This window comes from Pecten maximus, chromosome 3, assembly GCF_902652985.1.
Source record: "Pecten maximus chromosome 3, xPecMax1.1, whole genome shotgun sequence".
Taxonomy (NCBI): Eukaryota; Metazoa; Mollusca; class Bivalvia; order Pectinida; family Pectinidae; genus Pecten; species Pecten maximus.
Genome location: NC_047017.1, coordinates 49,422,770 through 49,437,937, shown reverse-complemented (window position 1 = coordinate 49,437,937; position 15,168 = coordinate 49,422,770). Strand labels below are relative to the sequence as shown.

General features: G+C 35.2%; 2 protein-coding genes across 2 annotated transcripts; one reads left to right on the top strand and one right to left on the bottom strand.

The window, feature by feature from the left end:
- Nucleotides 1-2,793: 2,793 nt before the first annotated feature.
- Nucleotides 2,794-6,058, bottom strand: LOC117324439 (palmitoyltransferase ZDHHC22-like). Its single transcript, XM_033880291.1, has 2 exons — nt 5,635-6,058; nt 2,794-4,335 (listed from the first exon to the last, which is right to left on the bottom strand). Exons 1-2 carry the CDS (start codon nt 5,998-6,000, stop codon nt 3,781-3,783), a joined length of 921 nt encoding a protein of 306 aa, XP_033736182.1. The 5' UTR covers nt 6,001-6,058; the 3' UTR covers nt 2,794-3,780.
- Nucleotides 6,059-9,061: 3,003 nt separating this feature from the next.
- On the top strand, nt 9,062-13,648 carry LOC117324438. The gene is made up of 2 exons (XM_033880290.1): nt 9,062-11,883; nt 13,267-13,648. The coding sequence occupies exon 1, from the start codon at nt 9,245-9,247 to the stop codon at nt 10,289-10,291; it is 1,047 nt and encodes a 348-aa protein (XP_033736181.1). The 5' UTR covers nt 9,062-9,244; the 3' UTR covers nt 10,292-11,883; nt 13,267-13,648.
- Nucleotides 13,649-15,168: the final 1,520 nt, after the last annotated feature.

The window sequence follows — 15,168 nt, the reverse complement described above, 5'->3', positions numbered from 1 at the left end:
CAGGGGTCTAACGTTTGCCCCTGGGGAGGGGGTAAACTTTACTATAGTTTATATAGGGAAATCACATTTTTGACTTTTATTTGTTTTATTTCTTTTGGAATTCATTCTAATTTGGTAAACATTGTCAGCATGGGATGACAGTTTGATGGCATGCACATGTTGGCCCTGGTTGACCCCCAGGGGCTGATGGGCGGGGCTAAAAAGGGCCAAATTGACTGAAATTTCAAAAATCTTCTTCTCTACTCTCGGATAATAAGGAATCAAATACACTTCATAGATGGCAGGGTCTGAAGGTGCTTTACCAAAATTGTGAATTTCATGACCCCGGGGTCTCAAGTTTGCCCCTGGGGAGGGGGTAAACTTTACTATAGTTTATATAGGGAAATTACATTTTTGACTTTTATTTGTTTTATTTCTATTGGAATTCATTCTAATTTGGTTAACATTATCAGCTTGGGATGGCAGTTTGAGGGTATGCACATGTTGGCCCTGATTGACCCAGAGGGGCTGATGGGCGGGGCTAAAAATGGTCAAATTGGCTGAAATTTCAAAAATCTTCTTCTCAAGACCGAAATAAGGTAGAATCAAATACTCTTCATAGTTGGAAGGGTTTTAAGGTGCTCTACTAAAATTTATTAATTTAATGACCCTGGGGTCATAAGTTTGCCCCTGGGGAGGGGTTACATTTTACTATAGTTTATATAGGGAAATTACATTTTTGACTGATTTGTTTGATTTCTATTGGAATTCATTCTAACTTGGTTAACATTTTCAGCATGGGATGAAAGTTTGATAATATGCATATGTTGGCCCTGACTGACCCCTGAGGGCTGATGGGCGGGGCCAAAAAGGGTAAATTAAATTAACTGAAATATTTCAAATCTCAGGTGACCGTTAAGGCCCATGGGCCTCTTGTTCTCAGAAAGTACTGAAGGGATCTTTCTCAAATTTCATATAAAGGTTCCCCTTGGTGCCTAGTTATGCATATTGCATTTTGAGACCAATCGGAAAACAACATGGCCGACAGGCAGCCATCTTGGATTTTGACAATTGAAGTTTGTTATCGCTATTTCTCCGAAAGTACTGAAGGGATCTTTCTCAAATTTCATATGTATGTTCCCCTTGGTGCTTAGTTATGCATATCACATTTTGAGACCAATAGCAAAACAACATGGCCGACAGGCAGCCATCTTGGATTTTGACAATTGAAGTTTGTTATTGCTTTTTCTCAGAAAGTACTGAAGGGATCTTTCTCAAATTTCATATAAAGGTTCCCCTTGGTGCCTAGTTATGCATATTGCATTTTGAGACCAATCAGAAAACAACATGGCCGACAGGCAGCCATCTTGGATTTTGACAATTGAAGTTTGTTATCTCTATTTCTCAGAAAGTACTTAAGGGATCTTTCTCAAACTTTTTTGTAAGTTCCCCTTGGTCTGTTGTTCTGCATATTGCATCTTGGGACCAATAGGAAAACAACATGGCCGCCTGGCAGTCATCTTGGATTTTGACAATTGAAGTTTGTTATCGCTATTTATCAGAAATTGCTTAAGGGATCTTTCTGAAATTTCATTATTAGGTTCCCCTCTGTGCCTAGTTATGCATATTGGATTTTGAGACCAGTCAGAAAACAACCTGGCTGACAGGCAGCCATCTTGGATTTTGACAATTGAAGTTTGTTATCGCTATTTTACAGAAGGTACTGAAGGGATCTTTCTCAAATTTCATATGTAGGTTCCCCTTGGTCCCTGTTGTTGCATTTTGGGACCAATCCGAAAACAACATGGCCGACAGACAGCCATTATCGCTAAATCTTAAATTTTATATATAGGTTCCCCTTGTTTGAAAAGTACTAGAGGGCTCTTTCTGAATTTACACAGATTAGTAAGACTTAGAGGAAGGGAAAAGTAGAGAAAAGATCAATCTGACATGGAACCTATAAAGATCATTCAATGGTGGGCGCCAAGATCCCTCTGGGATCTCTTGTTAGATTTACAATAAAACCAATGTTCATGTACCCATATGAAATGTTTATGATATATTGACAGCAATACCAGTGACAAATATACTTAAGCATCATTCTTGTTTCATATCTCTTGAAACCAGGTGAGCGATACAGGCCCTCTGGGCCTCTTGTTGTATTTCTCACACAGCAAACTTGTTAGGAGTTATGCCATATATTCATACTTAAATTTGAATTTCATATTGGCAGGTGGTTATTTTTTCTTTAAGTGTCCATACAAATCAACATACTGTGTAACTCTTCTGCTGTGGTTTGAAAATTGTGAAGCTGGCATTCATCAAAATGTTCAGATGATCAATTTCTTAGAGCAGAAGTTTGGGGAACCCATTTTGTATAAACATATTTATTTTATCTATCTCATCCCAAGTTGGTATTGTGTATCCCTGAAAGTTGAAGCCTGGAATTGCGAGGGTGCAGGGCCTAAAATTAGTTAATTTTAGTGCCTGTATCTCTATTATTGTGCTCCTTCTTAACAGTTGTTTATATACCAACTAAATTTGTCGTATTCAATTTACCTTGGGAGTTCAGTGAATTTATGGTGTAGAAGAATGCTGAGAGGCAAGGTCTAATATCTATAGATCTTATACAATTATCATGTATTGCATTCTTCAGAATAATTGTCAAAACAGCTTTAATGTCTAAGTCAACAATGCAGGACCTATGAACCTCTCTTCAAATTATTACTTATAAGATTGAAATCACTGTTGATCCAATGAACTATAATCATTGAAATGTATGCAGGTATATAAAAAACCACACATCTTCAATAATTAAATTTTATTAACTTTATTAAATGAAAAAAACTGAAACAGTGATATCTGACAAGGTCTGTCAGACTTTCTCTCTTAATGTTAGCACAGTATTTTCAAAAGTTGCATATTATGAACATGATTTTGTATACTAAAGTATATACAATCCATTCAATGTTCTCCCTAACTAGTGACAAACACATGGAAGTTAATGAGGAAAGATAAATGTGTTTCAATGTTACATGTACACTAGTGACATTACAATTCACTACCTCAGTTTGGTACTAGTTTGCTTCCCGGACAAAAACACTCGAGTATGTACATACCAGGTACCAACTGTAGGTATAATCATTCTCACTTCAAAGACACATTCAAGAATAAATAATCAGACATTAAATAATTTACATAGACAATGTATTTCTGTTGACCAGTCATACACCAATACAGTTATCATATTTATCCTTTTATAAGCCCAGGAGGCCAACACAAAACTCTTGACACAAAGTACAAGGTGGGCTTATTGCTGGACAAGGAAATATCATTTTGGTACTATACATGAACTGCAGTAGACCTGGATGGGCTTATTACACTATGCCTAACATGGGCTTAGTGTAGAATAAATACAGTAACTGTATGATAAATATAATACATTTACTTAGTGATAAAGAATGTTTCACATACAGAATGCAGGTGGTACATTTTTTGTTGATCTGGCAATATTATTGATATAATAAATTATATGAAATATCGCTTTGATAAAGTTAATAAATAATTTGATATAAATATGTACATGTATAGCAATTATAGTTGGATCAAGTATTATGCATGTTGTTAACATATGTGGTCCTGTCCCGATTTTGATAGTACATGTACATTGGTTCATTATGACATAGCATGGCAGTATTGAGCATGTATTCAATATACAAATGTACTATTAACTATGGCTCAACTAAACTATTATTGCATAGAAACAAAAAGTCATAATTGGTTATCACACAGCCTTGTTGATCATTGATATTTGACAGTCTTTGAGCGAACAGTCCACTCAACACCATTTCCATCTTGGTCCACACGGAATGGAAATAATAGTTGAAAAGGGATTTTCCAAATGGATCCAAATACTGAACGAACATTTTCCAGAGATGTCCGTCTGTACCAAGGAATTCCTTTCCACGCTTCATAAGATGTCATACCAGCAGCAGCTAATATGATCTGCCAACACAGGAAGAATACGCCACCACAAAAACACATGAAGCAAAAGCAGATATGGACAATTAGAAACAGTTGGCCTAAGGAAACGTATCCCATAAAGAAATATACCAAACCCACCATCGGAATGTACGCAAGTCCGTCCCAGGAAAAAACAGGAATTGATTGTGTGGTGTAGGTCAATTGTAGAAACAGAGCAAACAGATTGCCCCATACCATGTATATACAAAACATGACGAAGAAACGTTGATTGTAAAAGCCAACACATGAGTTAGTGAAGAAACAGTGATGATCTCTCTTGAGCACACAACGGTTACAAAGACGGCAGTGATGGGATCTAGGTGGAGCATCAACCTGTAAAACAAACGTTTTAATGAGTAAATACATTACACTTAAATGAACAACAGGCTGTGATATGTAATGGTTATTAAATATATGTTTTTGTATGTTTATTTTAGCTATTCTATGGTCAATAGTTACACTGAGTAAAACAAGTACAATTTGTATTTCAATAAAAATAGCAGCACTCGTGCATAATCAAAGTTTGAACATTGCTATTTTTAGCCAACCATCATCTGATTCTGATGGGTAGTAAACAATTTCAGTTATAGATCACAATTTCTTGAGCAGTTCTGGATGGATACTAAACATCTAGATTTCCTTTAGTCCTAAATTGTGCCCATTCAATTTTGAGTCTGAAAACAAAATGTCTGACAGGATTTTGACAGTTGGAGTTATTATCTATATTTTTTGAAAGTACTGGTGAGATATTTCTCAAACTTCACATGTAGGTTCATCTTAGTTCCTGCTTGTGCCCTTTTATTTTTTAGTCTCATCGGCAAAAACAAAATGGCCGACAGGCAGCCATCTTGGATTTTGATTGTTGAAGTTTGTTATCTCTACCAGATATTCCTCGAGAAGTAATGGAATGATATTTCTCAAACTTCACATACAGGTTTCCCTTGGTCCTTATAGCTGTGTCCATTAAATATTTGGTCTGATTGAGAAAACAAAATGGCTGACAGATGGCCATCTTTGATATTGACAGTTGAAATTTGTTGCATATATTTCAGAAAGTTATTCCTTGATCTTTCTTTGTTCTCCGCATTATCAAAGGATTTAGAGGAAAATGGGAAAGGAGGAAATGTGGAGAAAACAGCCTTTCAAAAGATTGATACAGATAATTTAATGATAGGCACCAAAATCCTTCTCTGGTTATCGGTAGTGGCCAGACCGCGGTTCAAACCCGGGTCCTCCGAACACTAGCCGGATCAGCTTCCTGGTCACCGATGATCGACCCAGCCAGTACCGCTACACTTCTCCCTCCTTTTTTTCAAGTCTTCGCCCTCGAAGACACGAGACCTTTATACCACCACTGGGTATTTTAGCTGGGCGCAAATTTTGTAACAGGAGAGGAGAAAATGTAGCGGCCAGAGCGGGGTTCAAACCCGGGACCTCAGAACACTAGCCGGATGCTCTAACAGAATTACCTGGTCACCGATAATTGACCCAGTCCAGTCCCGCTACAATGATATTGAACATCTGATTCGTGTGGTTAAAACTATCGCGTGGTGTTAAATTAATTAAGGAGCATTGGATTTTAAATACCAGAACAATATTACTTGGATTGTCTCGCAACAACATTGGACTCACTTGACATTTGGGACAGTTGATCCATCCAGGCGGAGTCTCTTCTTGTCCGGGAAACTTTTCCTCTTTGATTTCGGACGTCACGTAGTTATTTTGTCCGAAATACGTGCCCATCCAATTGATTGTACATTCAAATAGTGTGAACCAGACCAAGACTGAGGCTAGTATCATCGCCCAAGTGTCGCCCCAATACAACATCGGTACGAGGAAAAATTGACCTTCGAAAAACAAGGAAACTACCATTCCCCAGAAAAACATCTGTCCATATCGACTTGCATCCTTTTCGTCTGTTTGAAAGTTACGCTTGTGATAATGATTTTGTAATTTTTCTTTTAAAGTACCTCCCTTATTTCTCTCTCTGAGCTCCATGTCGACCACGCTTGGGATTGTCGGTGAAAGTCTAAGTGAAACCGGAAATTAGAGTGTTACTGCGCAACCGTGTAAACAGAAGGGAGCAGTCGTTGTTTCAGATCGTAATATATCATAAATGTTTAAACCACATATCGTCATTTTTACCAACTACAGTAGCATATAATACAGTTTTAAAATCATTGTATTTATTCTGTTATATCATTTTATTTCTAACACATTTACTAATTAGAGAGAAGTCAGTATTGTATTCTGTTACCGGTGATAATGAACGCGTCCCTCTGTAAACAAGGAGTAAACAAGCTGACGAGAAAAAACACGTGGGAACATGATATTTCGTTTAGTTCTGTTCCCAGGTAAGTAGGTAACGTTAACGTTATATATATATATACATTTGTGTCTGAGGGAAACGCCATTTACCCCTATTATGATAGGTAATTTTATGCTCCTTTAATTTGCGTGTTCATAAGTCACATGATAAGATACATGTACTCTAATAATAGCCAGACATGGTGACAGGGCCAGAGAAAACTCGGGCTACTCTAATAATTGCGATGTCTACTGTACTTAAGAAACTTGGGGTTCTACAATGATTTTTTTTTAAGATAAAAAGAAAATGACATAAAATCTATTTGTATTAAAAAATAGTCCATTAATTTATTCATTGAATATTTTTGTTTGAGATTGAACACATGCAGTATCTGTTGCGATGTATATAATTAAGCTTACCTGAGATGTTGAGGCTTAATTAGCGAAAAGTTTAAAATCATTTAGCGGTGCGTTAAACGTAAAAAACAAAAGCTGTCAAGTAATATTAGGTCTCAAGTAATTGTACATAGATTATTATTGTTATCTGTTTTATTTCTTTCTTTTTTTTTTTTTTTTTTTTTTTCAAGGCAGGACTTTTAAAGTCAAGATTCCTGTCTATATAATAAACTTGATAAAAACAGAGACCTATATTATATACTAATTTAGTATATAGGTCTCTGATAAAAACAATGAAAACATTTATACTCTATTGTTTTCTGGCATACAAAAATGAAACTCGTACGTATTGTTTTTAGGCATTATTCTTATTTGTAAAATACGAGAAGAGCCAAATATGTTTGAAAAATCTCGAGAAACTTTCAATGTAAAAAATGAATAATCTGTATTTTAATTATAATTGTAAGCTCACTGGAAACATGCCATATTCCAAATCACGAATGATAATATAAATTCAGAAGAATGAATGTGTTTAAAGGTCAAATTAGTTAAATCTAGTAAGGTTTCAACGGATTCTTAAGAGGTCAGTCAGTGAGTTCCAAGGAGCAATTTTAAGTGCATGTATATCTGTATCCGTATCTGTTTATTACGTAGACTGCCATCAATCTTTTATTAAAACCCTCTACGACCTCATAACAAATTTCACTATTTAAACCATTCCATTCTCTCATTGTTCTGGCAAAGTACCTTTTTTTTAAGGTGTCACAGTTTGTTGAAATAACTACAGATATTTCTAATGTTTCGAGCGAGTGTTGTTAAGAGAAATATAGAAGTTTTTGTGAAATTGATTAGAAACCGGTAACCGTTTGTTGAACATCAAATATAAAATAAGTTTCGTGTTCTTCAAATAAAAGAAAACATATCATTACAAGTCCTACTCTAAATGACTTTTACTAAATGTCTTTATATCGCAGGCAACAGCAGTTAAAAAATGACGAGAAATTGTATGTTGTATGAGAGTTTTAAAATATACGTATCAAAACTTTCGGCACTTCAGTGTTAATTTTTCCTCCCCTTCCCTCTCTCCCTTTTCCTTCTCTCAGCCACGATGTTGTCAAAAAATGGTTGTGTTCGATCTTTTCCTATATATGGCACCAGTGAAACTGATAATCAAGGACGAACAGAGTGACCTGGAGAACGCTGACCAAGGCGGAGGATGTGATAAAAAATTGTCCAGCAGTGAGTTTAGAATGGCAGCGTCGGAAAAGACCGCAAATAACGAATCTCTGTTCTTCGTCTGTAGAATCATATGAACGTATCTTTCGATATGTTTATAAGTACATGCACTTCAGTGGCGTAGGATTTTGAAGAAAAAAAAGGTGAGAAGAAATTTTTATTTTTATTTAAATGCATGTGTATTACAATGGCGTTATCGCTTTATTCATTGTTTGTAGTTTGTGTGGTAGACAAAAGAAATATTGTCTTTTTTTAGTTCGGTTTTTTTCTTCTTCTTTTTCTTTTTCTTTTTTCATATTTGAATCGGTCGTAATACCTAGAGAAATGAAAATATATTGCAGAGCTATTTAAATGCGTATGAAGGAATGCGACGTCAGAGGAATTTTGGTTTTTTATGTTTTGTATTTAATCCTGTTTTTACGCATATTGAGCGCCAGATTATATGAAAATTATAATAATCACATACGTTTCAGTTAAACGCAACCCCTTTCAACTCTGGAAAATGAATGAACATGTTGCATTTAAATAATCGTAATAAACGTTACTGGTAACATTGTTCCATTTTATGAGGTTCTTGGTTATCTACAACAAGGACCTGTATAGGCTTAGCCTGTTGTCCAATCCATTTTTATATCTAAAATCTATCTCTATTATGAAGTATTGTATATAAATTAATTCAAATGCTTGATTGAATAAAATATTTTGAAATGAAATCTACAACAATACATGTAAGCTTACATGTATGGCGTCGTTTAGTTTTCATAACGTTATCGTTACGAAAAAATTTTAACTCGGCTCGATACAGATATTTTACCAAAGTTAAGATGAAAATCCCTTGTTAAACAATATTTTTTGGAAAGGAGTAGGTAGGTGCTATTTTTTTCTATTAAGCTTACATGAACTACCTATATGTTATACTGCAGTAGACTGTCCACCAGCCCCTAAGTTTTTTTTGTGAAGAATTGCTCAGTTAAATTTCGATACTGGCTCATCTCCCCCTAGTTTGAAACTTAGGTAAATGAATCTAGAATCAGACAATATCCTAGAGACCAAAAATATAAGTTTTTTTAATGTTTAACGGATCACATATAGATCTATGTTAAGTACTTTTCCTGTGTCACTGCGGTTTCCACTATCAGTTACCTCCCTTTTCGACAGTTTTCAAGAAAACGTTCAACGTGCGCAGAGGAAGCCATGTTGGAAAATTGAGCGCCACAAAAGCCACAAAGAAACTTGCCTAACCTTAATTATTGAAGGCGCGTTGCACATCGGTAAGCCAATTAGATTATTTGTCGAAGGCAAAATGTGTGATATTGATGACTTTGAATCTTCGTCGTCCAACATGGATTTTTTCGATGATGACAAAAATGACTCGTTCGATTTATTTGACGGTGTTTTGGACACCGACACCGAAGTCTTTTCTAAAAAATCGAAAGTCATACGTGTTTATCCTAATGGTGACATGCAGTTAGAAAAAGTGAATTTTGCTAGCATAAGTACACACGAAGAGAAAGAACTGATTGATTATTTGAATAATGGTAGTCGAGGACGACCTACCCCTACACCCAAAACCAGCGATAGCGAGAATCCGCGACAGGCGAATGCAAGCAGAAAACGATCATTAACGGACGACAGCATCGATTCGAGCTCGGCAATGTATTTAAATTCCAATGAAGGTGCATGTATGTCGAAGAGCGCCGTTGCAGCTCGCGAAAATCGTAAAAAGAAAAAGAAACACACACAGGAATTAGAAACGACGGTAGAAAAGCTACAGACAGAAAATACAAGTCTCAAAACTAAAAACAGTGTGTTACAGTCATCGTTAGATCAGTTGGAAACAGAAGTCAAATATTTAAAAAGCGTCATTGCAAACCAAACAACATTAGCACACTTGATTGGCAACATACAAAATACACCAGGCGTTAAATTCCAAACTTCATTAACAGTTGACAGATATAACAAAGAAAACATCAAAGACATCAATGATAATACTGTTACAAGGTCTGTCATTGTTCCAGTAGAATCAAGAAAAAATAAAAATGAAAACAAACAGATCGGTACAATGTGTACACGGTACGGAAAACAGCGAAAAGATACAAGTGCAACTTCAGTGCCGAAAGAAATAAAACCAGGAAAGAAGGATGACCAGTTTGAACCATGTCCCTCATCAACATGTACAGCGGAACAAAATTCCAATGAAAAGTCGGGCCAGACAACAGCGGGTGTTTGTCTTCATGTTTCTGATGGATCTGTGTCTTTGGAATTCTGTGCAAATTGTGCTTCCAGTGCAGCCTTTGCAAAGGCTATCACTTACGACCATTCCTATGGAAAGGTTCAAGGAAAAGGTTGAAATTGAGTCATAAAAAATGGTCGGTAATTATATAAGTGAATATTACTAGAAGAAGAAAATAATGTAAAGCACTCAACTTTTTGATGTTACAAAAAGTTTTGCTTAGGGACAACAATACATGTATATGTATCTTCATTACACATTGAAAGTTTGACACTGAAAGAATATACTGTATTAGTTTTTGATATCAGAATTTCAGAGAAATCAAATCCATCATATGTTCAGTTGATTTAAGAAAATATATGTCTGGTGTTTCGAATTAATCAATAGTATCTATCTTTACATAACTTTGATTTTTACATTGTTATAACTTGTGAAATGGGGTGACTACATTTTTGATTATTTTTTTGTATCATTTTATACCAATTCTATGCAAGTATATTTACATTTCCAGCTATACCTGTGCTCGGTTTGAGAACATGAAAAAGTCAACACATCATTAGGAGTGGTTCAGAACTACTAGAAGCAGTTTGCTTTGGTGGAGTATACAATGCAAATGGTCGGTGTCATTCTGTGAAAAGAAAACATATGTTAAATTTACACTATACAGTAGATGAAAAAACTTGTATCACTTCAGCAGATTCCACACATTTTAATTACCAACAGAAAATTACAAATTATCTGATATACAGCTGGAAGATGAGGAAGTGATACAAATTTTTGACTTGACAGAAGAAAAGTTCTAGTTTGCTTTGATCAGTTTTCATGGTTCACAGATAAGAAAGGTCTGGAAAAGTTTTGGAATTCAGTGTTGTGCTTTAAAAGCCCAAAGCATTTGATTTGTGTCTTTGGTATTGAAAAATAAGGAGATATTTTGTTTTCAGAAATACTCTAAAAACAACTTTTCGGAGTTTTGTGATAAAATCAATTTTGTGATATTTATCTTGATTTCACAAAAAAAGTCCCTAAAAAGTCTCAGAATTCAATGACCTGGATTCGAAGTCTGTGAACCATGATTTCACAGATACGATCAGAATTAGATGAACCAGTATATGAATATTCTTTCATTTTAACGAAAAAATTAATTCTTCTTTCATTTTAATGAAAGAATTATTCGACTTTACATCAGTCAAAAATGCAACTTTGTCATGAGTTTTAACACCTCCCTTGTAATATTCCATAATTACATAAATGTACCAAATACAGTGAATAAGCTGTTCCGGTGTTTATGTAGTGGATCAGTTACAAAAGTCTAATACACAACTTTCCCTTCTTTCTCTCATCTCTTTTCTAATCTTTCAATCTAATCTATCTAAAAAAATCATCATCTGAAATGAATTTCAATAATACTTCAATGATTAATTACGACCAATTACCAAAATTTTAAGAGAGAAAGAAAATATTAACGGAAAAAATACCATAATGATACTGTTATAAAGATGTTCTTCAAACTTTGAATCCATAACATTTTTGATAAACTTCAAATATAAATTATACCTACAAAAATTAAACACATTTCAGATGATGAGCTGCACTGTAATTTTGGATTTGTACTAAAATGTTATTTCAATTTCTTTTTCAGTTGATGTCCTTATTCTCTGGTCAGAGAAGCGATTCCTAAAACTTACTGTTAAAGATACTGAATGAAAATGGTAAGGTGTTTATTGATACATTTTTTTTTTTTTCCACAACAAAAATTTAGTCACCCCAAAAGGTTCACACAGCCATAGTGAATTTTTGTTACATGTATGGCTTTAATATTAAATCGAGACATTGTGTGAAAATAGATTAAATAAGTTAATTGCTAGTCATGGCATTGGGGTGGATACACATGGCAAATGGATGATTGATAATATACGGACGAGAGAGGGAAATTGTAACAATGGTTAACAATGACATGTAGATTCCAGTAGGGATTATATTTATTCTACTGTTAACTGGCCCTTTCAACCACAGGGCATTCAGTAGGCCATTGATGGTGGGTTTTTGACTCCCAAAATGAAACATAGCTCTTGGGATAGAAAAAACACACGTCTATTTGACATGTTTTGACCCTTAAGATTTCCAAGAAATTGTCATTTGACTTTTGAAATTGCTAAAGGGTCAACTGGATGACCTGAACCTATTTTTTAAATGTCTTCTATATGCTCTAGACACCAGGAAGTTTCTGATAATTTGCTAGGTCTTCAAAGTCCACAAATTTTAAAGTCAAAGAACCAATAATTTTGACACCTTTTTCTAGTGTATGAATCTTAACTCAATCCAACCTTCATTTAAATGTTCCTAAAAGTTTCCATACTCGCCAACCTCATATATATATGACACAGTAAAACAATAAGATCTAAGTGCATTAAAAACAATATGTCTTATAGAGACTAACTAAAGCTCTTCTAAATAATTGAAAATCCGTAAAATTTGAATTATCACTAGAATATGAAAAAGAGCTAAGTGTTTTGAGCATGGGGGATGCTTTCATGAAATGATAAAGCTAGCATTTCATTCACTGACTGGAAATATATTTATAATATTAATAAACTTCAACTTATTGAAGTTCTCTGAGAATCATGCAAGTCGTTAGAAGAGGCATGTTGAGTGCATACTTTTTTTTGTGTGTCGCCGTTATATATATGCGACTTGTAAATATTTTGTACATGCAGCTCCGTGGAAGGGCATATTAAACATTTGCACTATATCTAAGTGTCATCATTGTGTAAGTGCTGTATACACATGCTTGAATGATTGAATAATTTGTTTCTTTTCTTCATAATGTCTACTTAAGTCATATAAAATTGGTTTGATTTTAACAATTCGAATATTGTAAATTTTGTATGGTTTTAAGTCATATAAAATTGGTTTGATTTTAACAATTCGAATATTGTAAATTTTGTATGGTTTTTGTACATATTTCAATTTTGTTTATATTTTCTGTGAGACCTGTACGTATGTCATTGTTAATTGAAATATGGAGCTACTGTAGTACACATTTGAACTCTTGATAGCAGTTTAGTTTGTACTTTTTCATGGTGCTGAACCAGCAGTGGAGAGGCAGACAAAGCTGAACTTGTAATGAGAGGCAGTGGTAGTAAGTATGCAGAAAGGCGTCGTGAAGAAAGGACAGAATAATATAGGGTGAAATCAAAGTCGGTGCTGACAGGGAAAAGCAGATTTCTTTTAATTTATGCTGATTTCATTTGTAAATTAGTAATAAAATTAGAAAGGTGTATTAGTTTGCTAAAAGCAATATAGTAATATATCGTCATTTGATTTCATAAGACAGACAATGATATATATGCATTTGGTGTCAGAGATGTGAATAATATATTCCGAGACAAGAAGGTAGATTCCATTATATTGATTTGATGGTTATGACATAGCTGGTAGTGTTCATGTTGATGGATGTATTAAAGTTGAATAATGTATTTTGTTTCTCTTGTATATATACTGTGATGCCAAACTATCTCCCTTCCCTGCTGTTTCATTGTTTGAAGACAGATTTACAGTAACAATATTGCAATTGAATAAAAATTGAATACAGGGACCCGAAAAGCTGTCATTCTGTATGAATTTAGACGGTTCCTCACTGGGATTACCTGAACAGAGGGAAAGGGAGCTTTGCATTGTGTCCGTCTCCCCTGTCCTGTACTATTTGCCACTGGAACTTGATATTTGGGCTATGTTTTCACCTGACCTAAGCGAGGCGGTGTGTCATGAATCAAAAGTGGGTCACTCTGACCTTCCAACCTACATAAAAAAAAACTCGTCTAGGCTGTATCTCCTACCCTTATCACTGGAACTTCATACTTGGGACATGTGTTGGCAGTGTTGTGTATCCAATACCATTTAGTCACTGACTTTCAATTTAACACTTTACTTTGACCTTCATCATAGAAAACGTTAGTCCAGGATTTATTTCCATACTAAGGCATGTATTCACCCAAGTGTAGTTGTACATGTGTGTTGAGTAGCGGTATTAAATGTACGTCAATCTAAGGTACAATTTGACCTTTGACTACAAAAGAAGGGTCTGAGTCATGGGTTTGGCACCTCACCGAGACGGTGTGTCATGTCAAAAGTAGGCCACTCTCGCATGTATTTTGACCTTTGACCTACATGTACATCAAAGAAAATCTATTTAATGTATAAATGTCATGCAGTGGTATTTTCTCGCGATGTTGCAAATATGTATATACAAGGGATGATCGATATGTTGTAAGCCTCGAATTGAAGGAAGTACTCAAGGATGTTCTTTTTAAGGGTCAGATGACCTATAGTCATCATGCTTTGTCCGTCATCGTCCGCCGTGCGTAAACTTTTCACATTTCAAACTTCTTCTCAAATTCAAATGGTAGGATTCAGCTGAAATGATCTTGAGATGGTCCTTACCAAGTGTTGTTATTTTTCAGGTCGGTCAGAAATCCAAGATGGCCGCTATGGCAGCCATCTTGAAAACACATTTTAAACTTCTCCAGTTCCACTGGTGCCATAGAGCTGAAAATTGGTGAGGATGTTAAGGAAGGAGAGCTCACAAAGTGTTGTTATTTTTCGGCCTCGTAAAAACTTTGACATGGCAGCCACGGCGGCCATTTTGTAACATGATTGTGCAATCATGGTTTTCCTGAACAACACGTATTTCACTTTCTTCTCAAATTCCACCAGTGGGATTCAGCTCTAGCTTACCAGAAATGATTCTGAGATAGTCTTGATCAAGTGTTGTTATTTTTCCAAGATGGCCACCATTGCCAACAGTGCCACTATACTTGCTACAGAGAATGCATACTACAATAGTGTAAGGGTCTTTAATTTATTATCAGATGACCGTTAAGGTCCTTGGGCCTCTTGATAAATCCTATTATCCTCTGACTATATAGGACTGTGTGCCCAAGGACTTGTCTCATTCGGTTAGTGTAAACAAGACAAACGGCTTTTGCAAAATGGAC

Excerpts from the sequence above, each read along its gene's own strand:
- LOC117324439 (XM_033880291.1), bottom strand. The coding sequence starts at position 6,000 with ATGGAGCTCAGAGAGAGAAATAAGGGAGGTACTTTAAAAGAAAAATTA. Across the intron at positions 4,336-5,634 it reads TCAACTGTCCCAAATGTCAA|GTTGATGCTCCACCTAGATC; the intron begins GTGAGTCCAATG and ends TTTGTTTTACAG.
- LOC117324438 (XM_033880290.1), top strand. The coding sequence starts at position 9,245 with ATGTGTGATATTGATGACTTTGAATCTTCGTCGTCCAACATGGATTTT.